Source organism: Lepus europaeus, chromosome 18, assembly GCF_033115175.1.
Source record: "Lepus europaeus isolate LE1 chromosome 18, mLepTim1.pri, whole genome shotgun sequence".
NCBI classification, from domain to species: domain Eukaryota; kingdom Metazoa; phylum Chordata; class Mammalia; order Lagomorpha; family Leporidae; genus Lepus; species Lepus europaeus.
This window is the reverse complement of record NC_084844.1, coordinates 32,143,026-32,169,171: the sequence shown is the minus strand read 5'-3', so window position 1 is coordinate 32,169,171 and position 26,146 is coordinate 32,143,026. Positions and strand designations below refer to the sequence as shown.

The following is a 26,146-nucleotide window of genomic DNA, read 5'->3' as shown; positions in this document are numbered from 1 at the left end:
ACAAATGCAAGTTAATCTTCCTTTGACATGCTGGTAGTATTCACTTTTATAGCACAAAAACATCTTTACAACTTCTGAGTCACAGTAGGGTTTACAACTCTAAGGAGGCAAATGTATTTCAAAAAGCAGACACTACACATTTTTATATACACTAAAAAAATAAAAATAAATTATTTTGACTATAAAACTTTTATGAACATTAGCTACATTAAGGGATCACAGCTAATTGTTGCAGAAAACCTAGAACACACTTATATCATGTACTCTTACCACTAGGCAACTCGTATTTTAAAACACAAGTCGATTTTATTTCTATCACTGAAAATTATCCTCATCTATTATAGGATCTATGAGAGCTGCCAGGTATTCAGTATTTAAGCCACTAAGTTTACGAGGCTTTAGGAATGTGTTAGCAAAGCACAAGATGAGGGAAAGCTGGACACATATATGGAATTATTATAGTTATCTTTTTTCTTCCTGAGAATGTAGTTTTTTTAGTAGAACAAATTTAAATGAAACATGAGAAAAATCTTATGGTAAATTATTTTCTCAAGTGTAGAATCCCTGGTAATATAAACAATTATGATCTTAATACCTAACTTGCAAACACGAATTGTATCTCTCACAAATTGTATTTATTTAAACAAGGCACAAGCCTATACATTTATTTGAAATGCTGGGTAGACGTGCCTTAAAAAAGTAAGTGAATTTTGCTAAGACAAGATAATGACATGTTTTATGATACAGTAATCTGAAACAACTTTCCTAAGTAAAAGTTAATTCTGCATGAGTGAAAAAGGCAGCAAAAACACATCATGAAGGGTAAAGATTTGTTTAAATAAATGAGGGCACTCTACATAAACCTGTCCTAAATCCAGTGTAACATTATGGTCATTTTTAGCAACTAAAAAACAATGACATTGTTATGTTAAACTCTGACATCCCAAATTCACTAGGTACTTTGCTTCTACTATAGTTAGCACTACAAATTATATGTGAAATATAACCTGCAGCAAAGTGAGCTTAACAGTGTATTTATAAAACGCGGGATCTGTAACAATTCTGATCATGAATGAAAGAATAAACCTCACTACACTCAAAACATGATCAGCCCCTAAAGGACAATCTACAAAACGCTGCCATCGCCACACCACGGCGAGCTCCTCAAAGTGCGAGAATAAGCTGGAAACACAGCGGCGCACACAGCCTTTCAAGGTGAGTATTTGGCATCACCCGTGGAGGTGTGAAGCTGCTAATTGAGCCAGATAAGAGCATGTTGTGGAATGACCTGATCATCCCTTACCAAGTCGTTGCTTCAAAACACGGTCCGGACCAGAAGTGACTCAGGTGCGAGTTTGTGGCCACTCACAGACAACGACTGCGAACAGGCCCCGGGAGGAAGACAACGGCGTGTGGGAGGACACGTTCTAATCCTGCAGAGATTAATGCCACGGGAGACCGCCAAGCCCACAACGGACCACTTGTCTCAAAACACCGGGCTCGGAGCCCACTGAGCCTGCTTAGCCACGGGGCGTTAAGGGCAGGCTGGATAAGAACAGAAGAGCGCCCTCTATGGGTAATCATGAAACCAGCCTTTCGATAGCTTTTGGCAAAAAGCATGCAGCAAAATCTTTCAACTTTCCACAGTAGTTTACCAGTGCTTTCACGACTCCCCCCACCTCCCCAGACACTAAAGACTATTTCTGGAGAATCAGAATAACAAGGTAATACATCTGCCAGGCGAATTCACTTAGCATTTTAATTAGTCAGTAGGCGGAATTTCTATCCATTGTGTCTAGCAGAACCAATGGGATCAACTGAACTCATTAAATAAAGCTCCACAGTGTAAACACTGAACACAGGAGTCAGAAGGTAAATAATAAATAAGTTAAAAATATAGATCTCATTTTAAAATAAATATGATACAAACACTTTAGCAGAGGTCTGTACACTTGCCTTCCCCGAGGGAGGCTCGGTGGAGTGCTTCAGATAGCAAAGACGGCTGTATTTCAAGGCACTGCACGAACACTGAATCTTTAAGCTGTTAGTCAGCCTTGAACATTCTTTGAGCGATGCATCAGGCCAGTTCCTTTTCAGTACATATAAAAACACATGTTGACACGGTCTCTTCGTCAAAAGAGAAGCTGGTGAACCTCCCAGCTCAGAACCCGTGTCTTTCAGTCAAGTGCTCTGGCCCTTACTTTTACCAATTCATCTATCCTGTTCTCTCTTGGACATCCTGGGCCTAGAAAACAGATCCTGAATTGCAGTTCAGCCTGGTCATTCACAGAGTTAATTAAGCAACATCTGGGGGCTCTGAAAATAATCCTACAATTTGAATTATAATGACTTAAAAGTACTGTTTTTTTTCTCCTCTTGGGGTTTCCTGAAAATCAGTATGTACGAATCACTTGGTTTGGGCTGCAGGCAAGCATTAACCAAGCCAGTGTGACAATAACCAGGTCCTTTCACAAAAGCAAGGGAGTGTACAATGTTGTGGTGTCCATTCGTTAACATGAAGAGGAGACGAGGTTTCCACGCACATCCTGTGTCTAGCAAGCGTGCGGCTCGAGAGTAAGGACTGAGACCGGCACCCTTCTGAGCCAGGCTCACTCTTCAGACACACAGCCATGGACAACAGTCCACCTCTGGGCCACCTTCTCTGACTTTTCAAAGTCAGTGCTGTATGATTGAAGTATTTCACTGGAAAAGAAGAACAGGCGTTTGTAAATAACAGGAAGTCTGGCCGTTTCTGGGGTGCTAGCCACACAAATGTACACCTGTCCCACTCCTAGTGCCATCAAGACTGCAAGACTGACAGAGCGCGTCCGTCTGCTCCTGGATGAGCTGCAGCTGCTTGTCTGGGAGGGGGCGAGGCGAAGTTTGCATTTCCGCTTCCGTCTAGTCGGTTTCCTTCATGTCCTCTTGGTCAGAAGTACTGGAGATGTCGTCGTCTGTCTGCTCTCCAGAGAAATACAACATCAGGGCGTGGGTCTTGTGAGTTATGGTAACGGTGCAGGGCCCTTGGGCCCACGGCTCCCCGTCTACTTGCATCGGCATCATGGAGCACTTCAAGATCAGCTGATGTTAGGGAACAGTCAGACAAGCGTCAGTCCCAATAGCGTTCAGGAGGGTGCTTCTCCCAAGGACCACCCACAGCCCCTTCACCCTCCTGTATCTCATTTTTAGAAAATTAACGTGACTATATCTTTATTGGCAGGCGGTGTAAGGGATTCTTTTTCAGGGGCCATGTGATTTTTTTCAGCTGCATTGAGGGTCAGGTGTCTTGTCTCTTCTTCCCCATCCTACTCGAGCCCCTGATGTAGGGTGACCAATAGTATGGGCCGTGAGCAGCTGTCCAGAGCCGTTACGGCATGAACACCTGCTTCCATGGACCGGTGGCCCCGCCCTGTGTCACTCACCCTCACTGTGTGTGCTTGTCCTATTCGGAAAGGGTTCGCCAGTTTCACTTGAATCTGGGCACAGTGGAAAGACCCGTATACTCCAACCACTTCCAGTAAACCATCATCATGCCTAAATTGGGAGAAGGAACTAGAAGTCTCTGATGCACAGCAGGAAAATCAGCCAAGTTGGGGCAGTTACTTTTTAACCAGGTGGCTGTCAACTTAGTATTAATGAGGTACACATAAAAAAAGGAAACTTTGGGGGAAAAATATTACTTTGAGAACAACACAGTGCTTCCATGCAATCAGTGATGGAGGGGACGGACAGCAATGCACGCACCTGGCTAGCGGGTAGGTCTCATCTCCCATGCCTTCCCACAGCCTGCAGCCACCGCCCCAGTAGCCAATGTTCAGAACTATGATGCCTTCCAAGTCTGGCAGCTCTACTCGCTCACCATCCAGCTCTAGCTTTAAAGAAAGGCAAGCAGTTAGTTACTACAAGGCACGCCACTCCCCACAGCGCCCTTGGAGTTTCCGACCGTGTGTGCAGACACGAGGCCACAGAGCCTGCTGAGGGGGAGACCTCCTCCCGCACGTGAGGGCCTGGCGGCTCCCGCTTTTCAGGGCCAGTGTACTTGTCCAGGGCACTGAGGACAAGACACCCTTTCTGCTAAAGTCCAAGACTTCTTCGGGCCTCTCCAGCTCACCGTCTCAGTGCACCTGACTCAGCCCCGCCCCCGGCTCTCCGGGGACCACCCTGCGTCTCGGGACATCACTGCTCAGTCACTGCTGCCAGCCCTGCTTCCTGCCTTGTCCCACAGCTTCCTCCCAGCTACGTGTCCAGCTCCTCCTCTGCTGCAGACCCTGGGGGGCAGCCCTAGCCACTTCCGCACCGTTAACTGCTAAAGCCGCAGACGGAAGCTGGGCCAGGCCCACGTGTCCAACTGCCTGCATGACGCTTGCACTGATGGCGCCATGTGCCACGGCTGTGCCAGTCTGTCCCGCCCTCCCTGCCTGCTTCCCTGGAAACCTGGGCGTTGTCTCGCTTTGTTGTCTTCATCCTCCTCATCCAATTAATTTGCTAAAAGCAACTGATCCTTTAGCTCTCTCTTTTCCCATCATTCCTCCCGAGTTGGCTTGTCTGCCCCCGGTGTCACTCTTCTCTCGTGGCCCTTCAGTGGCGTGGCTCTGTGCTCACGATGAGATCCAAGTGCCACAACAGGCCAACAGGACCTGCTGGGACTCAGGCCCTGTCCATTTCCCCAGCCTCAGGGCTTGCCTCTTTCCTTCCTGTTCCTGGGCTCCAGCTCAGACTCAAACATGCCCCATTCCACTATACACCTCTGGGCCCTCGGCATGTGCTGATCTTAGCCTGGGACATTCTTCACTGAGCTCACTCTGGATTTTCAGGTTCTAGCTTGTCACTTCCCCTAGACGGTCCCTGTCGTCCTTGGGTCATGCCTGGCTCTTGCTGATTTCCAGGAGACCTGAGCACGTCCCTCCCCATGTTGTCTTACTGCAAGGTAAGTACCTTTCTTCTCCTGAGACTGGAACCTTGGAGCAGGGGTAAGGAAGCTTTTCTCTGCCAAAGACCATTTGGGTATTTATAACATCATTTGTAGGCCATACAAAATTATTACCCAGGGGCCAGCATTGTGGTACAGTGTGTTAAGCAGCCACCAGAGATGTCGGCATCCCATATGGGAGCCAGTTTGAGTCCCAATTGCTCTACTTTTGATCCAGTTCCCTCCTAATGTGCCTGGGAAAGCAGCAGAACATGGCCCAAACACTTGGGCTTCCACCACCCACATGAAAGACCCAGATGAAGTTCCTGGCTTCAGCCTGGCCGTTGCGGCCATTTGGGGGCGTGAATGAGTGGATGGAAGATCTGTCTCTGTCTCTCCCACTCTCTTTCTATAACTCTGCCTTCCCAATAAACAAATCTTTCAAAACTGATGCACTGGATTGCGAGTCCTGCCCGTGGCTGCCTTGGCAGGACCAGACCACGTGACTTTGTGGCCTTCCTCAGCCCACAGACCAGACGTTCCCTGCCCCTGCCTTAGGACAGGGATCTGTCACTAGATCTGCAGGACCTATGCCAGTGCCCTGCACTTTGTGGGTGACCTCAAAGGAATTAAATATCAGACAATAAAATAAGGTGCTACCTTATGTGCTTCACTCTACCAATACTATCCAAGCCAAGGAAAAGGAAATATGATAAAGCAGCAATGACGTTTTTTAAATGCAAATTCTTGCTCTTCCTGCTGGCAGCAGCTTTCCTTGGTAATGGATAATCAGCTCCTTGGGCCATGCTCATTTTCTTTTCCCACTCTTTTCTCCCAAGCTATGCATCATCTCTTGTCTTTTGACTATACTGTACTAGCTCTAGGTTTCTCTGTATTAAAATTTTTTTTTAAGAAGTGTTTGTTTATTTAGGGTAGACACTGGCACAGTAGTTTAATCCGCTGCTTGTGATGCTGGCATCCCATATCACAGTGCCGGATCAAGTCTTGGCTGCTCCACTTCTGATCCAGCTCCTTGCTAATGCACCTGGGAAGGCAGTGGAAGATGGCCCAAGTACGTGGGCCTCTGTAACCCCCATGGGAGACCCAGATGGAGTTCCAGGATCCTGACTTCAGGCTGGCCCAGCCCTGACTATTGCAGCCATTTAGGGAGAGAATCAGCTGATGGATGATCTTTCTCTCTGGGTCTCTCCTTCTCTCTCTGTTGCTCTGCCTTTCAAATAAATAAATAAGTAAGTCAATCAATCTTTTAAAAACATAAATATAAAAATACACTTTTCATCCACCTGAAAGGCAGAGTGGGACATAGAGAGAAGCAGAGAGCAAGACAGAGAGCAAATGTGTACAAACGAACTTCCACTTGCTGGTTCGCTCCTCAAATGCCCACAACAGCCAGGCCTGGGCCAGGCCAAAGCCTGGAACCTGAAACTCTATCCAGGCCTCCCATGTGGGCGGCAGGAGCCCAAGCTCTGCTATCTCCCAGGATGCATTTGCAGGGAGCTGGTTGGAAGTGGAAGTGCTGGGACTCAAACTGGCAGTCCAGCATAGGATGCTGGCGTTCCAAGTTTCAACACGACATCCACTTCTCTATTACTATCTATGGTTGCTATTAACCATTACAGATTTTTCTGGAAGTAAGGAATAGATATATACAAAGATATTGCCATACAATGATGTTAGGGGTACTGCAGCAACATCAGTCATCAATATCCTATCTTACTGATTTAGTATGTTCGAGAGAGATCTCACAAAAGCAAACTGAATTAAACTTGCATGTAAACTTCCTCTGAGCATTTATGATGTATCAGGCACTGAATTTGAGAACTCCACAAATTTGTTATCATTCAGTATGGCACACAGGCTCTGGAGTGTCTAAGACTCGGCCCCAATCCTGATTATGCAGGTACTGTGTGAATAAATGTGTGCAGTTTTCCCGTCTCTGTAATGGGAATGTAATACTCCCTGCCTTAGAAAGTCATGGTGAGGACTGAGGTTACTGGGTACAGCAAAGTGCCTGGCGCAAATACCCCACATACATTACCAAAAGACACTAATAGGAAGCTGAGGATTTCTGTTAAACAAAAGAGTCTTATGATTAAGCAAGATACCATCTTAAACTTTAGAGAAGGCGTTAGTAGCTTACCTCAACTTTTTTGTTCAAATCTTTACATTCTTGCACTAAACAATCTTTGGTCCCATAGAATAAGTAAACAGCCTATGAAAAATGGGCAAAAATCATATTAGAACAACCTGACAAACCTTGCAAACATGAAGGAAAACACAGTGGGCCCCAGCTGTCTGATCTGACGGTTGGATCGCACTTTCTTAGAATGGACTGGATTCTGAGGGGAGAAAGGGCCCCAAAGGGATGCTTCGGGGATGCGACCTCTCGCTCCATCCAACACCTCTTAAACTGGAACTCACGTGGGACAGCAGGGAAGGTGCCCAGGTAAAATGCAGTGTAAAATGTCTCTCACGTGTTGCAGGCAGCTTGGGCACTGTTGAAATGTGATGCTTTATTCTATTGTGCTCTTAAGGGTTGAACAGTTCTAGCTGACCTGTGGTACAACAAGTGACATTAACCATCCCTCTCTTCTAGCAGGGGACCGTAGAAGCCACTGCTTTACAGTTTAACTAGCCTGTTCTTTGAGGGGCACATGGTGTTTTCTCCCTGTTTATCCAAAAAGCTACATTTTAAAAAGAAATACTGCATAAAAACAAGAAAATTCCACTTTTTTCAGTACTTCAGGTTACTTGAGGAAAGCAATGCAGACAAAACTTAGCAAGCATTTTACCATCACTTCTGAATTCAGAAAAGCCGCCAGAAGCACGGAGATGCTGAGCTGTATAAATAGCAACATTATCTACTTTTAAGAAAAAAAATTTTTTTTTGACAGGCAGAGTTAGACAGTGAGAGAGAGACAGAGAGAAAAGTCTTCCATTGGTTCACTCCCAAAATGGCTGTCATGGCCGGCGCACTGCGCCGATCCGAAGCCAGGAGCCAGGTGCTTCCTCCTGGTCTCCCATGTGGGTGCAGGGCCCAAGCACTTAGGCCATCCTCCACTGCCTTCCCGGGCCACAGCAGAGAGCTGGACTGGAAGAGGAGCAACCAGGACAGAATCCAGCACCCCAACCGGGACTAGAACCCTGGGGTGCCGGCGCTGTAGGCGGAGGATTAGCCAAGTGAGCCACGGCGCTGGCTGAAAATTTTTTTTAAAGATACAGAACTTCCATCCACTGGTTCACTCTCCAAATGCCTGCAAGTGCTGGGGCTGGACTGGGCCAAGCAGAACCTAGAAGCTGGGAGCGCAAGCCAGGTCTTCCAGGTGGGTGGGAAGAACCCAATTACTTGAGCCTCCCAGGGTTTGTATTAGAAGGAAGCCAATTAGAAGGAATCAGGAGATAGAGACAGGCATCAAATCCAGGTATGCCAATGTGGGATGAGGGGGTCTTAATTGCTAGGCGATTTTAAAATTTGAGATATTTGTAAACAGAACCAGGAATACTGTTTTACATTATGCTTCGCATTCTACTGCTCAATCGCCAAAAGTCATTTAAAAAACTATAGAACAAAACTTCCATCAGCCCTGGAGATGGCTGTGGCCTAAAGCTGTAGAAATGAATTGCTCCTCTCTGTGCCTCGACTGCCTCCTGGGGCTTTCCCAGGCCAATGGAATCTAATTTTTCATTAACGACTTTACCAAAAATTTATTCTGTCTAACATTTCTTTCCCACTTTCATCACCATTTAAGATAAGCTATCACGTACCGTAAAATTTGGACAGCTCTAAGATTTAAAAATCCAGTTTGACAGTCTTACACAAGCAGAGCAGGTAAGTGAGTCCATACGCTAGTTCAACTTGCATCTAAGAGTGTTAAATATAGTGAACTATTGATTTTTACTGTACCTTCAGTGATAAGCAGCAAATGTTATTTTATCCAACACACCTTATTAAGAATTCTGCTAGAAAACAGGGATGGTGCCTTCTCACGGTGAGCATGAAAATTGAGGGCCATGAGGGCGTCAGGTCCGATAGAAAAATAGTTGTTCATTGTGAATTCCTGCGTGAATCGGGGAGGATGAGCAACAGATGAGCTTTTGTCCACGCCTGTCCCACCCTGAACCACGCAAATCTGATCCTTTCTGCTCTTTTCCTCCTGTACTTTGACAGTGTTCAGGAAGAAGCATGAGTTCAAGGCTGCCCGTTATGGACAGGACCCGCCTTGGCCACGCCTGTCTGGCCTGCGGAGTCCCATACCTGGCCCCCTGCCTTGGCTCCCCTCTGGGTGTGAGGCTGCTCCCCTGGATCGTATCCACTGGGTTCTCTGCTCCTGTCACCCTCTCCGATCCAGCCTGGACGTGGTGGCCAACCACGTCCACCTCTGTGCTCTGCAGCACCTCATCTCTGGCTTTCTCCTCGCCCCTATCAGCCTGAATTGTTCATCTGCTTCACGTGCCCTTTCTTGGCTGTTTCCAGGCTGCTGGGCACTGCTGGTGAGAGCCTTGCAGTTACAATTCTCTCTGTTTACAGCTTGCTATTTCCAATCCATCATGGGGCGATTCCTTTCCATAACCCACAGGAGCTTATCTGGAAAAGTACAACTCTGAAGTCTCTCATCATCAGCCCCTTCCCTTTGCTACGCTCACGTGATCTTGCTTTGCTGGAACGCGTGATATCATCAGGTATGAATTCTCATGTGTTTCCTGCCATCTGAAAATCCTGCCTTTACTCAGTGTATCTCTTGTTCTCCAAGTCAAAGATGCTCTCAGCCCCTTCTAGGGCGAAGCTGAAATTCAGTTGCTCATTTTCTTCCTCCTTTCTGCATTTGTCTCTCATGGACCTATGAGTCACTAAATCTGTCCCTTCACTGCCAAAATATAACTAAAATCTCAATTCTTAAAAAAAAAAAAACCCACGTTAAACATCTTAAAAAGTACATCAATTTAACTGAAAACTTTTACATCAATTTGCCTTTATTTTTTACTAAAATTCCTCTTGTCCATTTCCCAGTAATTCTGGAACTAAAGGTGAGCAACACGAGCTCCATGAGGGGAAGACCTGCACCGCCAAAGCTCCCACACCCGGGACAGCGTCTGGCACAGAATAAGCATCTCAACATACCAGCGGTCACTTGGGTACTTATAACACCATACAAAATTATCAACTTAAAAACTGGCCTGCTACAGATTTATTGAATTTCGAGTCCTGCCTGCAGGTGCTTTGGCAGGGACACATCAAATGATTTTGAGGGCTTTATATGGCCTTTGGACCAGATGTTCCCACTCCTGGAAAGAATGAGGTTCTCTCTTGCTGTGTATGTTTGAAATTTCTTCCACAGAGATGAGTGCACCCTATTAATGGTGGCATAACTTCCTTTTAACAATATTTATCCATTTGAAAGGCAGACTTATAGAGAGAAGGAAAGAAAGAGAAAGAGAGAGAGAGAGAAGGGGAGAGAGAGATCTTCTATTCACTAGTTCACTCCCCAAATGGCCACAGTGGCTGGGGCTGGACTGGGCCAAAGCCAGGAGCCAGGAGCTTCCTCCAGGTCTCCCATGTGAGTGCAGGGGCCCAAGGACTTGGGGCATCCTCTGCTGCTTTCTCAGGCACATTAGCAGGGAGCTGGATTGGAAGTGGGGCAAGTGGGACTCAAACTGGCACTCATATGGGATGCTGGTATTACAGGGGCCAACTTTCCCCATTATGCCACAACACTGGCCCCAGCATAACTTTTCTTAGTGGCCTATCTTGTTTCTGATAGCAAATGGGTGGAGAGAGTATGCCTTCTTATTTGAATCACCTAACTGGCACAAAATTTTGCCCAAGTCCTTCTTTGGAAGAGTGACCTCTGATAAGTATTTTAAAACAGTTATCTCCTTTTTACTATTGAGCAGTATATTCTGGTATGGATGAGAAAAACATTTTTTTTTTCATGTCAGTCATCCTCAACTCTACCATTTCTTTATGACGAGAACATTTAGAACCCTCTTTTAGCAATTTTGAAACATTCTTAACTGTGGTCACCGTGCTGTGTGACAGAACACCTGAGCTCACTCTCCCATCTGACTGCTGAGCAATGTCTCTCCTTGTCCATCCACCCTGGTATCTGCCATTCTACTCTACTTCTGATGAATTCAACTCTTTCAGATGTCACACATTCGTGAGATCATACGCTGTCCGTCTCCCTTTGCCAGGCCTACTTAATGTGATGTCCTCTAGGTTCATCCATGTTGTTTCAAATGATAGGACCCCTACCGCCCTTCAAAAAGAAAAGGCTAAGCAGGATTCTATTGGGTATATGTACCAAATTAAAAAAAAAAATCCATTCACCCGTTGATGAACTTAGGCTGATTCTGCATCTTGGTTATTTGCTGTAATGACCTTGGGAGTGCCAGTATCTCTATGACATACTGCTTTCAATTCCTTTGGGTAAATACTCAGAAATGGAACCAGTGGATCATACAGTAAGTTCTAGTTTTAGTTTTTCTGAGGCAGTTCCATTCTGTTTTCCAAAATGGTTGTATTACTTCACACTCCCACCAACAGCACATGAGAGTTCCCCATTCTCTGCATCCTCACCAACACTTACATCATCAGCCAAGACAAACAGAGTAGAGAGCCCAGACGTAAACCCACCCGTTTATGGTCAACTGACTTTCAAGACAGGAGCCCAGAACACACAACAGGGAAAGGACAGTTTCTTCAATGAATGGTGTTTGGAAAACTGGATGTCCACATGTAGAGGGATGGAAATGGCTCCTCATTCCACTCCTTACACGGAATCAACCAAAAATTTATGGAAGACTTCAATGTTAAGAACAGACTATAAACTATCCAAAGAAAATGGGCAAAAGCTCCGTGACACTGGCAAGAGTGATTTCTTGGAAATGATCCTCAAAGCAAAGGCATTGAAAACAAAAATAGATAAATGGGATCACATCAAATTAGCAAACTTCTGCACAGCCAAGAGATAGTTAACAGAGCAAGAAAATCACCCAGTTGGGAGAAAATATTTGCATTACCCAAGAAACAAGGAATCCAAACTATTCTCTTGGAAGAAAATAATACTATTAAAAATGAGCAAAGGTCTTGGACACTTGTCAAAACACAAATTGGCAACAGGTATATGCAAGAATGCTCAGCATAGCACTAATCACAATGAAGTATCACCTTACACCTGCTAGGCTGGCTATTACCAAAAAGAGACATATATCTTTAATGCTGGTATTTCAGGTATTATGATAAATGACGAGTACTTTTACACACAGGATGCATTTTAGAAAATCTCTCAACACCTTCTCTACTTATATGGAGAGGGAGGGGGGAGGGAGAGAGAGCATTCACATCCACTGGTTCTTTCTCCAAGTGCTCATAATGGCTGGGACTGGGCCAGGCTGAAACCAGAAACTGGGAGTTGCATCTGGGTCTCCCGCGGGGGTGGCAGGGACTCCAGTTCTCAGCCATCACCTGCTGCCTCTCAGGGCCTGTATTAGCAGCAAGCTGCCTGCAGCTAGGAACCAGAACTGGCTATTGAACCCAGATACCCTGAGGTGGGATACAGGCTTCTTAAGACGGGTGTCTCCATGTCTAGGCTAAACACCCACCTCCAACTGTTATTTCATGATTTTCCAATTTTAAGTACTTACTATCTTTAAAAGAAATGTACTTATTTTATTTGAAAGACTCAGAATGAGATCTTCTATCTGCTGGTTTTGCTCCCTTGAGACTCCTAACAGGCAGAGTTGTGCCAGGATGAAGCCAGCCACAAAGGCGTGTGCCCGAGCACCCTGGCTCCAAGTCGGCATCAACTGCTGTTTATCACCCACCTTCTAGAACTGCCTTCTCTGACTCCCTACACGAGTCCCCTCTTCATCAGTACATCCCCAAAATATGTCTGTTTTTAAGATGTAGTTCTTAGCCTCGTTAGCTGGCTCCTTGCTCCTGCTCCCACGTGTTCAGCATGTAGACAGTCACACCAGAACCGCAGCTCCGCTCAGTGGCTGCCAGCTATGCAGGAGCCCTACTTTCCACTTCCGCTCCGCACGCTGTTCTCAATGGCTCGGCTTTACCCTCAAGGCTTCCACTGCTGTGTTCCCAATCTTCTTCTTACACTTTGGCAGCTTCCAGCAGCCCCAGCGCAGGCAACTGTGCCCGCTGGGTTTACCTTCCTCCCCAGCCCCACCTGGATTCCTCGATCTACAGCTCTAGGTTTCCTTGTTCCTGACAAATAAGCCTCAACTTCCAGAATCTTTGTCAGTGCTCCACAGTTTTCTGGGTTGATACCCCCAAATCTAACTCATTTTCTTCCAAGCTAAAGCTGAAATCTGTTTTTCTTATCTCTATTTCCTTAGCTGTGATCATTATCAACTGGAAGCCTAGTAATAACCTGTGTTTCCTCTCTCTTCCCTTCACACCAACAGACTGTCAAGTCTTGATGAGTTCTAGCTCTCAAAAGTGCTTGATTACCCGTATCCTAAGATTCCCCTAGTTTCTACCCTAGTGCCAGCTTCTATTCCAAGCTATTTCCACAGTATCTCCAGAGGAGCGTTTAAAGAAACAGGTCTGCTCTCTGTGTGTGTTACTTGCTCTTTGCCAACTGTATACTGTCTCTTCCGCTTCTCCCCCCGAAGTCCTTGGCTCCCCCTCTGCTATCTACACAGTTTCACCCAGAGACAGACTGGACGCCACGCCCCTGCAGCCTCCCTACTGTTCACCATCCCAGCCCCGTAGAGCAGCGCTGGGCCTTTTCTGCTCTGTAACCAACCTCAGAGAAGCCCCAGAGCTCGGTGTCCCCCACAGAAGGCCACAGCTGTGCACCCCATGTGCTCGCTCCAACTACTCCCAATGAAGCACTGACACATACCTTGGGCTTTCTTAGGTTGTAGTATCCTTTATTTGTTACTTGAACTTTCCACCTAAAAATATAAAAGTTAAAAAAGAGGAAAAGTCAGTACTTTTTACCAACATAACTGAATTCTGGATGTCTACTAGATAATGTTTTTCTGGTAAATTAGTATTTCAAAAAGTGATCATATCTGAGTGAGCGTGCAAATGTCCTAGGTTCTCAGCATGGCCTATCTATTTGTCCTATATAATAATGGAACAGCAGTACCCATGTATGAGAGTACTTCAAAACTTTTACGGAAAATGGAATTAAAATATAAGTTTGTTTTCATGCAAAAAAAATTTTTTTTAAAAAAGATTTATTTTGAAAGACAGAGTTAGAGAGAGGTAGACTCAGAGAGAGAGACAGAAGTCCTTCATTCCGCTGGTTTACTCCCCAAATGACTGCAACGGCCAGAGCTGAGATGATCCAAAGCCAGGAGTCAGGAGCCTCCTCTGGGTCTCCCATGTGGGTACAGAAGCCCAAGGAGTTGGACCATCTTCTACTGCTTTCCCAGGCCATAGCAGAGAGTTGAATTGGAAGTGGAGCAGATGGGACTCGAACTAGTACCCATATGGGATGCTGGCACTGTAGGCTGGGGCTTTAGCCCGCTGTGCCACAGCACCAGCCCCCAAAAATCTTTAAAATCCACACATACACGGGGTCTTCAAAATTTCATGGGAAATGCATGTTATGAAAAACTTTGCATGGATTTCACAATCTTTGCGCCAAAATAAACTAACTCTTAATTCCCATTTTCCATGAACTTTCTGAAGTACCGGGTGTAAGTATGACTAAAATGGCCTTTTACATTTAAATTACATTTAACTACACATGTCTTCATTTATATATCGCATGATGTTCCCAAAGCTCAAGACGTCTTCCTTCGGCTCAGAGTCACTCACCGATCGAGTTTAATGCCATCTGCCTCCATTACGTTTCTTAAGACTTGTGCCACTGGGATTTCGCCAGCATAGCCTGTACCCCAGCCCAGCGTATTGGACAGGTCGTTGCCTGTTCCCAGAGGCAACACCGCAACTTGTGGAATGTATTTTTCTTGTCCCTGGAACATGGAACATACATTTGTTTTAGAGTTTCCTCCTCAGAACACTTGTAGGGTAATGATATTTTGTAAAATTTAAAGCCCAAACCAACAAGGATACAAAAATCGCAGCTACAGGCTGAGTAAAGTGCTTCATGGTAATAATTCATTCCTAGCTGCCTGTTACCCTGCGTGGTAACAAAAGCCACCACCCCCCCCAGTGTCACTTATCTCAGCAATGCTCTGTGACCAGTGCCTCTGTACCTTGATCTTCATTTCATCAACAGTGTCCAGCACCCAGCCCACGGTCCCGTCCCCTCCACAGACAAGCACCCGAGCTGAGTTACAGGGAAGGAGGGTACAGAGCTGCAGAGCCTTGAGAGGGGGCGTTTTGGTCACATCAAAAACCTAGAAAGGAAAGAACAAGGAGAGAATTGTTTTTCTCTAACCCGGTTCTCCTTCCATGAGTAGATGACTAGACACGGCTGAAAAAGGTACCAGTTACCATGTATGTATCTTTAACAACAAGCCAGGCGTGTGCCTCCTGCACTTGTACTCAGTGGGGCTCCTTCTCACACCCACTCTACATGGCGGGAGTGGGCCTCCTGTGCTGACCAGGAAGGCAAATCACTTGCCAAGAGCCATAATTCAGGTCGGCGCCATAGCTCAACAGGCTAATCCTCTGCCTAGTGGCGCTGGCACACCGGGTTCTAGTCCCGGTTGGGGCACCAGATTCTATCCCGGTTGCCCCTCTTCCAGGCCAGCTCTCTGCTGTGGCCCGGGAGTGCAGTGGAGAATGGCCCAAGTGCTTGAGCCCTGCACCCCATGGGAGACCAGGAGAAGCACCTGGCTCCTGCCTTTGGATCAGTGCGGTGCGTCGCCCGCAGCTTGCCAGCTGCGGCAGCCATTGGAGGGTGAACCAACGGCAAAGGAAGACCTTTCTCTCTGTCTCTCTCTCTCTCTCTCACTGTCCGCTCTGCCTGTCAAAAAAAAAAAAAAAAAAAAAAAAAGAGCCACAATTCAAATCCAGACTCACGGTCTAGCCATTATACCCGACCGTCTCCTCCTCCACAAGGGCTGAATTCATCTCTAACCAGTGTTTCATATTTTACCCACTACACCACAGCACCTGCCCAGTGTTTCATATTTTATACTTTTTGTTTAAAAAAATCACTAGTTCAAGTTAATACAAATTACACAGCATGTTAGACAATAATTCCGCAATATCCAAGAAATGATACAAAAATGCAAGGAAGCTTGAGGTCACCAATCCTGTAAATGATCCTAGGAAAATATTTCAAAATACAAAAATGTTCTGAAGAGAAAGATAGTCACCGTTGCATTAATTATCATATTACAACCTTGGGGACACTCTCTACCTCCAACAGCAAGTGACTGGATAAATTATGATACACCCATTCAATGAACTCTCCTAGCCATTAAACATGTAATTATGAAGACTACGTTGAAACAGGGAAAATATACCATTAATAAAACAATGCAAATTTGTATCTAGATTATGACAGCATTATTAATACATAGATGTAGAGACTGTGCAAGTGACACGAACAAATGAGAACATGTGTTGTGTGGGGAAAATGTAGGTGATCTGCCCTTTTTTTCTTTTTTTTGTAATTTTCCCTAAGTAATGTAATACTGAAAGTATTAAAAACAGAAAGAAAGTATAAAAACTGAAAAGAAGGAAAAAATTTACTACCTGATGGTTGCACAATGGGTTTAGTTGTCCACAAGTTGCTAGCCTGTACCCTCAATGTTAATGTCAAGATTCTTTTTTCCCCTTGTTTTAAAACCAGGTATAATTTACATACCATGAAATTCACTCACTTAAAGAGAACAAGGCAATGACTGCTAGTTGTGCGACCACCACCACAACTCAGGTCAGAACTCTTAACCGCTTCAGTAAGGTTCCTCCATGCCTGTCTGCAGTCCCCATTCCTAGCCTCAGGCAACCCCCAACCTACGGCCCCTGTGGATCTGCCTTTTCTGGGCAGGTGGCATAAATGAGAGGCCCTTGTGTCTGGGTTCTTCACGGCTCACTCACTCTAACATGTCAGTGGTCAGCCATTCCTTTTCCTCACCCAGTGGTATCCCATTGTATGGGTACATTGTAGTTTTGTTTATCTGCTCACCAATTGATGGGACAGTCCACCTGCTCCTGTTTTTTGGCCATCATGAATCATGCTGCAATGAGGACTTGCAAGCAAGTCTTTGTGGGATGCATGTTTTCACTTCCTTTGTGCAGATTCTTATAAGTGGGATTGCTAGGCAAATGTATGTTTAACTTTTTAAGAAATTGCCAAGGGGCTGGCATCATGACACAGCAGGTTAAGCTGCCACCTGCCTCCCATATGAATGCTGGTTGGAGGCCCAGCTGCTCCACTTCTAATCCATCCCCCTTCTGAAGCACCTGAGAAAGCAACAGAAGATGGCCCAAGTGCTTGGGCTCTTGCCACCCATGTGGAAGACCCAGATGGAGTTTCAGGCTCTTGATTTCAAATTTCTTTTTTAAAGATTTTATTTATTTATTTGAGAGGTAGAGTTACAGAAAGAGAGAGGAAGAGAGAGCGCGAAAGGCCTCCCATACTACCAGTTCCTCCCTAAATGGTCGCAATGGCCAGGGCTGGGCTGATCTGAAGCCAGGAGCTTCCTCCAGGTCTCCCATGTGCGTGCAGAGGACTAAGCACTTGGGGCATTTTTTTACTGCTTTCCCAGGCCATGAGCATAGAGCTGAATAAGAGGAACAGCTGGGACTCAAACCATGGCCATATGGGATTCTGGCAACACAGACAGAGGCTTAGCCTACTGTGGCACAGCGCTGACCACGCGCCCTCCCTCCATTTCAAATTTTTGGAAATACAGTTACAGAGAAAAAGGGACACACACACACACACAGAGAGAGAGAGAGAAAGAGAGAGAGAAAGAGAGAGAGAGAGAGAGATTCCATCCACTGGTTCACTTCCCAAATGGCTGCAATGGCCAGGGCTAGGCCAGGCTGAAACCAGGAGTCAGGAGCTTCATCTGGGCAGGAGCCCAGACACTTTGGCTTTTTTTTTTTTGCTGCTTTTCCCATTAGCAGGGAAGCTGGACAGGAAGTGGAGCAGCCAGGACATGAACTGGCTCCTATATGCGATGCTTGCATTGTAGGCAATGGCTTTACTGGGTATGTTACAACATCAGCCCCAACAAATAAATCTTACAGTAACAAAACAAAACTGTCAAAGTGGATGTACCACTGTCTATTGCTACTCAAGGACTCCTGTTCCTCCTCATATGTGAGTGGTGTCACTCTTCTGTCATTATTATTCTTTGCTATGATCAAAGGCATTATTCACTACATTTTAGGGATAATGCAAGATTAATAAAGAAAGGAAAGCTTTCTACTTACCTGGACAGGATTTAACAGGATCCTAAATTCTCCCAACAGTTCTTCTCCCATGTTAGTTCCACTTCGAGAGTTGGCTAGGATTATTAATGGGGTCCACTGCTTTCCAAGCTTAGAAGCTAGCTTAAAAAAAAAATGATAACCAGAGTGAAAAGGGTTTAACATCTCAAAGGTGGCAGGCACCTACTTTTCACACCTTGATAACAATGGTGCTGTAATTTGCTGAAATTCAAACCATACTGGTGCTGTCAAAACAATGTGAAAATGGAAGAAGTCTAAGCCTGGAAGGGGACCACAGAGCTTAGTTGAAGCTTCTGCTTAATCTCTGACCATCTTCTGTTCTATATGTCACCCAGCATATGCTCTGATGCATTAAGAAGGGACTCACTATAAGGCAGCCTATTCTGATTTTGTTTCCCAAGTCAACTAGGAATGGCTGTTTCCTGCCCCTCACTGCTCTGTGCTCAAACCCACAAGCACTGCACCTTTGACCAGTCTTCTCTGCTGGGCAATACGTCCCACGGTCCTCCAGCCTCTTGCGGGATGGACACCGACCGTTCTCCCACCTTCACCTTGACCTTCTTTTGCTGGATGTATGCTGCCACATTGCCCTCTCCTTGTGGACAGAACCACCGAGGAAGCTATTCCATAGCTTTACTTAGTGATCTCAGAGTGAACTCAGGAAGGGGCTTGTACAGTGAAAAATCACCCATCTGTATCACAATGTGGAGGCTTGATGGTTAAGATAGAAAATCTGAGCTTCAACAAGGTAAAGCTGAATTTTAAAACAAAATAAATTTGTTGGAATATTCAAGTAGGACTTAAGTCTGTCCTTTTTTATAGTCAGTACTCAAGAGCAACATAAAGATGGGGAGCTGTATCCGTGCTGCTTTTCATGCATATACATACACACTGCACTTTAACTCCAGCATTACTTGCGGTAGCATCTAACGTGCAATGTGAACTTACTTCAAGGGATCCTATGTAAAGTTCTAAATGGAACAATTTTTTTTAGAACAAGGTCAGAGGAAAATCCATGTTTTCTTTTGACTGACAATGATTAAGAATCCCAAATCTAGCTGTTTGTCAGAATCATCTGAGGACCTTAAAATAATACATATATATATATATATATGTATGTAGGTTTTTTAAATCTACAACATTTGATGTGGTTTTAGGAGTGGGCTCATGAATCTATTTAAAAAGAAATTTCTCCAAGGGTTTGGATGCAGTTAGAACCACTGGTTTGATGCTTCCTGCTTTGCTCCAGACATGAAAGAACCCAGGAGTTGAAATCTGTGCCACATCACTAGGAACGGGCAGGATTTATGGCTTACAGGATGACTTTGTACTTCCCCCGAGCTTGGCCTTGACATTTTTATTATGCTTATTTTATTCCTGGCCCTAACTCTTCTCCCATACACAGCCTGAACTGTCTTATGCCCTGACTTAAACAATCTTTTTTTAGGAATCAAGCACGTAAGTAAACCGTAGTTACCACTTCATAATCTTTTCTCTTGTCCTTTCGCATCTGACTAATGGCAGCCAAGTAGCTGGGCGGGATGATGAGGTTTCGGAATTCTCCAAAATCACACTCTTCGTTCTTTAAGCTGGCTTTCATGCATTCATCGTGCACTGTTTTCTGACACCAAATGCACCTGAGGAAAGGAAGCGACAGAAGCATTCGTTAATTTTGAAGTGCAAGTTTACTGATCCACAAACCAATCATTCTTGTCAGGAAAACAAACAAACAAACAAACAAACATAGAGTCATCCCTTGGTATCCTCAGGGGACTGGTTCCAGGACCCCATCCTAAACACACCAAAAGCTAGGGTCCCTTACATCAAATGGTAGACAATGTGCACAGAACCTTCTCACTGCATTTTCCTTTATTTGCATATAAATGCATTATTTATATTGCCATTACTCTGAAAATGAATACATACTTTAACAATTTCTGTTGAAATCTGTCACATGGTGAGTACCACAGAAACCAAAGCTGACCCAGAACAAAGGGTCACCAATCAGTCCTGTTTTGGCCAAAACAGGTTCTGGAGGCCTCAACTCCCTACTGCTTAAACATCCCCACTGCCCTGGCCCTTGGAGAGTTCCTGGGGCCCAGCATCAAGTCTCCTGGTTTGTAAAGAGTGAAATAGCCCATTGGGGGTGGGGGAGAGACAGGTAACCAAAAATAATGTATATGTTTATGTTTGCTTTGCTCAAACAGGCTGGCAAGGGCCTGGGGCTCTGCCACTAATCTGCTGAGCATTTAATCCACTCACAGACAAGGCTGATCTGAGGGCACAAAGGCAGGGCAGCAGAAAAGAATGGCTGTAATTAGATGAATAAAGGGGCCAAGCTCTCCTTCACCTGGAGGCCACCGCAGGGCCCTTCTATTTTAAGAGGTTTCCCCCACCTCTGGTTGTTCAGATTTGTTGAGCAATTTCTGCTGCTTACTCAGGAGTTCTGCCTACCCTTAAAAAGAATTATTGGTTAAAGAGAAAACTGTAAAGTAACTCGCACAGTAACCGGCGAGGCTTACTTGCAAACTAAGCTTGAGAAACTGGCTACGCAGCCTGCGTCTAATTCCCCCACCCACCCACTGGCCCATCATTCACTTCAAAACAACAGCTTATTATTGAAAGTAACCTCAAAGAATGACCACTGAATTATTTCCTAATGGCTTCCTCTGGGAAGGACCCGGACCGAGGGATAGGAAGAACATTACGTGTTAGTGCTTGTACTTTGAGTTCCTAAAAACCAGAATATATTCACAGACTACTTTTTAAGATTTATTTATTTATTTATTTGAAAGGCAGAGTTACAGAGAGGCAGAGGCAGAGGCAGAGAGAGAGAGAGAGAGAGGTGCAAGGGCCCAGGGACTTGGGCCGTCTTCTACTACTTTCCTAGGCCATAGCAGGGAGCTGGATCGGAAGTGGAGCAGCTGGGACTCAAATTAGCACCCATATAGGATGCCAGTATTGTAGGTGGCAGCTTTACTTCCTACGCCACAGCACCAACACCTTGCATGTATTTTTAAAACCATTCTAAGAACACGCTAGCCTATGCTTTAGAGTTTAGAAATACTGAAAGGCACAGAGTAAAAACCAGTCAGAGATATTCTTAACTTTTTAATCTAGCCCTTCTCAGTTTTATAGAGCTATGTTTTTCAGGTTAGGAATATGATACATATATATTTAGATACTGCTTTTCTTCCCACATTGTACCATGAATATTTCCATATGCCACTAAATCTTTTTTAAAGCCATGATTTGTAAATGTATAATATTACATCATATGGATATACTAAATTTACCTAAACCCCTATTCTGCCTTTTGAAACATTTGGACAGGTTATCTTTAAATTAGAGATGGGATGAACGGCCCCAACACAAATGAGATTCTCTGCCAACCGCAGAGGTTAGTGCTATGGGAGCCAGCCTTGCCCTGCAGAACTCCATGTCTATCCCATGTGCCTGGGACCAGCACAGTTCATCACAGGCACTGCCCATTAACGGTGCTGATTTGTACTTAATTTCCTTGATGACTCGATAGCAAAGATCTTCCTCTTGTTTGTTTGTTTGTTTATTTATTTATTTATTTTTATTTGAATGGTGGAGTTACAGACAGAGAAAGGGAGGGATAGCGAAAAAGGTCTTCCAACTGCTGGTTCACTCCCCATATGGCCACAATGGCCAGAGCTGAGCTGATCCGAAGCCAGGAGCCAGGAACTTCTTCCGGGTCTCCCACATGGGTGCAGGGGCCAAGCACTTGGGCCATCTTCTACTGCTTTCCCAGGCCATAACAGAGAGCCGGATCAGTCAGACTAGAACCTCAGAAGAGGAGCAGCCGGGACTAGAACTGGTATCCATATGTGATGCTGGTGCCGCAGGTGGAGGCTTAACCTACTGCGCCACAACGCTGGCCCCCTTCCTCTTGTTTTAAACTGGAGGCCTCTGAGCCTCTCTGAGGAAACGCTTCCTGCCTGCCTTAGTGAATTCACGAACATCCTAGCTTCATCTTTTACCAGGCGTCAACACCTGCCTGCACTTTTTTTTTTTTTTAAAGATTCATTCATTTTACTTGAAAGTCAGAGTTATACAGAGAAGGAAAGGCAGAGAGAGAGAGAGAGAGAGAGAGAGGGAGAGGGAGAGAGGGAGAGAGGGAGAGAGGGAGAGAGGGAGGGAGGGAGGGAGGGGGGGAGAGAGAGAGAGAGAGAGAGAGAGGTCTTCCATCTACCGGTTCATTCCCAAGGTGGCCGCAATGGCTGAGCTGCACCAATCCGAAGCCAGGAGCCAGGAGCCAGGAGCTTCCTCCAGGTCTCCCACACGGGTGCAGGGGCCCAAGGATTTGGGCCATCCTCACTGCTTTCCCAGGCTATAGAAGAAAGCTGGATTGGAAGGGGAACAGCTGGGTCTTGAATCGGTGCCCATATGGGATGCCAGCACTGCAGGCGGCGGCTTTACCTGCTACACCACAGCGCCGGCCCCTGCTGCACTTCCATTTACCGAACATATCAACCTCTTGCCTACCATATTAACTGTAAGCACGTTTCCGTTTTCTCTTAAATTAACTTTTTAATAAACATAAGCTTATTTTTCTCAGATACAGACCTATCTTTTGCTTTGAAGTTTATTTAGAGGCCTTGTTGCAGGTGATTTGTGAAATGAAGGAACACAAACCAATAGGATACAAAAACACAACATTTAGGCTGGAGGCAGAGACTACAGCGGCCGTTCTAGAACTGCCTTCTCAGAGTCAGGAGCTTCCTCTGACTCCTCAGCAGGTGTATGTCTTGCAGGGGTGAAACGAAGAAAAGGCTTTATCAGTCACATGGCTGCTTCCCCAGCGGCAGAAGAGTACAAGAACCAAAGCTTATTTAATGACTATAACGAAACTATAAAACAGAACCCAACTCCCGATCGGAGTCAGAAGAGAGATGAGGGGAAGGAAGGATGGGGATGGAGAGAGAAGATGCCAGTGAAACACACTAATGACCAAGGGGTGTTTGTGGTGTATTCTGCTGAGGTCGCCAGGCCCTCGGGCTCTGTGGTCATTCCTGCCCTTTGAAGAACTAACCTGTGGGGCTGAGCTCCCAGGTTTCCCTGGGAACGGGATGCAGCGGCGGGAGAAGCCCTCCCCAGGGCTGGCTAAGACCCAGACAGGCACGTCCTGGCAAAGCTTCCAAACAGCAATTTGTCTCTCCTGCAGAAAGCCTTACTCAGAGAGAAAGCTTCAACAGACTGTAACCTGCCTCTCCCCGTCCACTAACATAATCAGTTCACAGGTAGCTCTTCAGGGCACCGCGCTCTTTCCTCCTGGACACACAGAGACCATGACCACCGTGGGCGGTTAGTGCAGCCTGCTGGGAACAGGCCGCTGGATAACCCACAAGGACAGGCTAAGGAGGCACTCGCTGTGCTCAGCAGGAGGAGGACACAGGTTCAGGACAGAGGCTCAGGTTTTAAATGGTACAAAATCACAGGCATGGTTCTCCAAACTCTAGAATGACCCGCAGAGTCTGCTGAACCAAAGACTGCTGATCCCCGTCCACACATCTGGTGCAGTGGGGTCTGCGGTGGGGTTGGGGTGGCCAGGGACACACAGAGGATGCCCAGTCAACATCCGGATTTCAAGTAAACACCACAAATTTTTGGTGTACGTCTGTCCCAAATACGACAAACACTTTTTATTTGCAGCATCTGGCAGCCCTAGAACTTGCGTTTCTAACAGATCGGATCTAAGGGTTCTTCCTCTGAGAAGCCCTGAGGCACAGGATATGATCTCACCACGCACACAGAGGGCATGCTAGAGGAAAATGAGCAGGTCAGGCAAGGGACCCTGGGGGAGAGGACACAGGTGCATCTTTGCGGATGCCCAGAAGCTGGTCAGCAAGAAAAGGGCAAAAAGAGGGGCCCTGAGACAAGCTGTGATGTTTGCAGAAAACTGCAGACAGCCAAGTGTGGCTGGTTCACAAAGCTCAGTGTAGGTGGTGGTAGCTCAGCCTGGAAGGGCAGAGGCCGAGCGGTGCAGGTGCACGGCGGTGAGCACTGGGCACTGGGGAGCTGACGCTGTCAGACCCAGGGTGTAAGTCACAGGCAGCAATTTCAAGGCTGTGAAGGGAAGCGGGGACTTGGTCAGATGTGCGGTTTTAGGGAGCTCCTCCGGGTGAGGGACCAGAAGTGCTGGGGTTATCCATCCTGGAGTATCTGAAATACGGGTCAGATATTTACAGAGGCCATCTTTATCTAATTCTGCACGAATACAGAAAAGGGAAGGAAATGTAACAGTGGTCGATTCATTATGAAATGCACAGAAGGTCATGGGTAACGGCTCTTCCCAGTAAAGAGGGAAGACAGAACACTCTAAATCCTAAAGACATCACATAAGAATGCTACAAAACTCTGTAGCTGTCTAACACAAGATTTTGAAAATTTACTGCCTACATCTGAAGTGTAAAATTAAAATAAGATTTAAGAACAGATATTGACATAAAAGTGCTCATGTTACGTAAAAAACTATTTTTCCCCTGTAAAAACAAAACAGAAGCTTCCTCTCTAGTGCCTGCTTTCTCTTTCAGTTCTTAAACGTGTTTATGCACATTTCTACACGTTGGAAATAAAACCCGTGACAATGAAGATGTCCAGACCCCAGGTTCAGAGAAGGCGAGGTGTGAGCATTCCCAGGGGTCAGGGGTCAGAGGTCAGAGGTCTCGAGCTGGTCCCCCTTTACCTTCAACCTTCCCCAGGGTGCAGGGAGCCAGCACAGATGATCCGAGAAGCAGCGTCCCTCCCACCCACCTCCGACAGGAGCCCAAGGCATCCTCTGTCTCAGACACTATTCAAGAACACAAGTGCGTTGCCTACTGCGTGTGCCAAAGCCATGAAAACATTCTTGGCTCAATCAAGGTCACTTCGGAAGAGCCCTGTTCTTTTTGGATGTATTTCACCACGGCAACAAGCGCGAGGTGCCCCAAGGGCTGCCTGGCAGGGACACTTGTTTTCATCCTGTACGCTCTCTGCAGGGCACCGAGGCCCAAACAGTCGTGCGGAGGAAGGGCGTAAGCCAACCCTCCCAGCGCTTCGTTTTGCCTTATGCAAAGCCGGGAGATCACCAACGACAGCCCAGCACACAGCAACATGCAGTGCCCAGGAAGCAGGCAGTACCCCGAGGCTTCCCGGCAGGAGTCAGGGCCAAGCTTGGCGCTCCACCAAGGCAGGGCGGCCAAGGAGTGGCGTCTAGATAGGCGCTTCGTCTCGGCAAACGGCTGCGGTGCCACCGCGCTGGCACGACACCGGGCATGCTGGCAAAGCGCGCAGCATAGGCCATCTGCAAGGATTCACACCCGCTGCACACAGGCCCGCCTCCCCCCCGAGCCTCCCCGGGCAGGGGCCCTACCTGTAATCACAGAGCTTGGGCTGCGTGCCGCACTGGCGCCGGCAGACCGCACAGGCGCTGCACAGGGGCACGTTGCCCCGGATCCAGTGGTGCGGCATGGCGTCGGGCGCCCCGGCGTCACTCTTGAGCACGATCTCCTTGCACGCGAAGCGCCTGTCGGCCTTCCGGAGGCAGGCCTCGTCCACGCGCAGCCCGCAGCAGTCGCAGAAGGCGCCCCGCAGGATGTGCTGCGCGCACACGCAGCAGTAGGTGGGCTGGCCGAACAGGTCGGTGTCGCGCCAGCCGTGCTGGCTCTTGCGGAAGATGTCCCTGCGGTGCAGCTGCCGCCGCGAGCGCTGGCGGCTGCACCACAGGGTGACGGCCACGGGCAGCAGCACGGAGCACAGCGTCCACAGGACCAGCTGGCCGTCCGCGAACAGGCCCTTGGCGGGCGGGCCCGGCGCCGGCCGCCGCTCCCCTTCCATCTTCTCTCCGAGGACCGGTCCACCCG

At 46.7% G+C, this 26,146-nt stretch overlaps 1 protein-coding gene across 3 annotated transcripts; it reads right to left on the bottom strand.

Annotated features, from left to right (window-relative positions):
• Positions 1-26,146, bottom strand: DGKE (diacylglycerol kinase epsilon). Of its 3 annotated transcripts, XM_062175665.1 has the most exons (11): positions 25,657-26,146; positions 19,756-19,915; positions 18,261-18,380; positions 15,119-15,262; positions 14,718-14,875; positions 13,792-13,843; positions 8,875-8,988; positions 7,071-7,142; positions 3,745-3,872; positions 3,423-3,534; positions 1-3,081 (listed from the first exon to the last, which is right to left on the bottom strand). In XM_062175665.1, exons 1-11 carry the CDS (start codon positions 26,118-26,120, stop codon positions 2,902-2,904), a joined length of 1,704 nt encoding a protein of 567 aa, XP_062031649.1. In that variant the 5' UTR covers positions 26,121-26,146; the 3' UTR covers positions 1-2,901. The 3 variants fall into 3 exon arrangements, with proteins under 3 accessions (XP_062031649.1, XP_062031651.1, XP_062031650.1); XM_062175667.1 differs by lacking the exons at positions 1-3,081; positions 3,423-3,534 and having other exon boundaries at positions 3,755-3,868; XM_062175666.1 differs by lacking the exons at positions 1-3,081; positions 3,423-3,534; positions 3,745-3,872 and adding an exon at positions 3,893-6,140.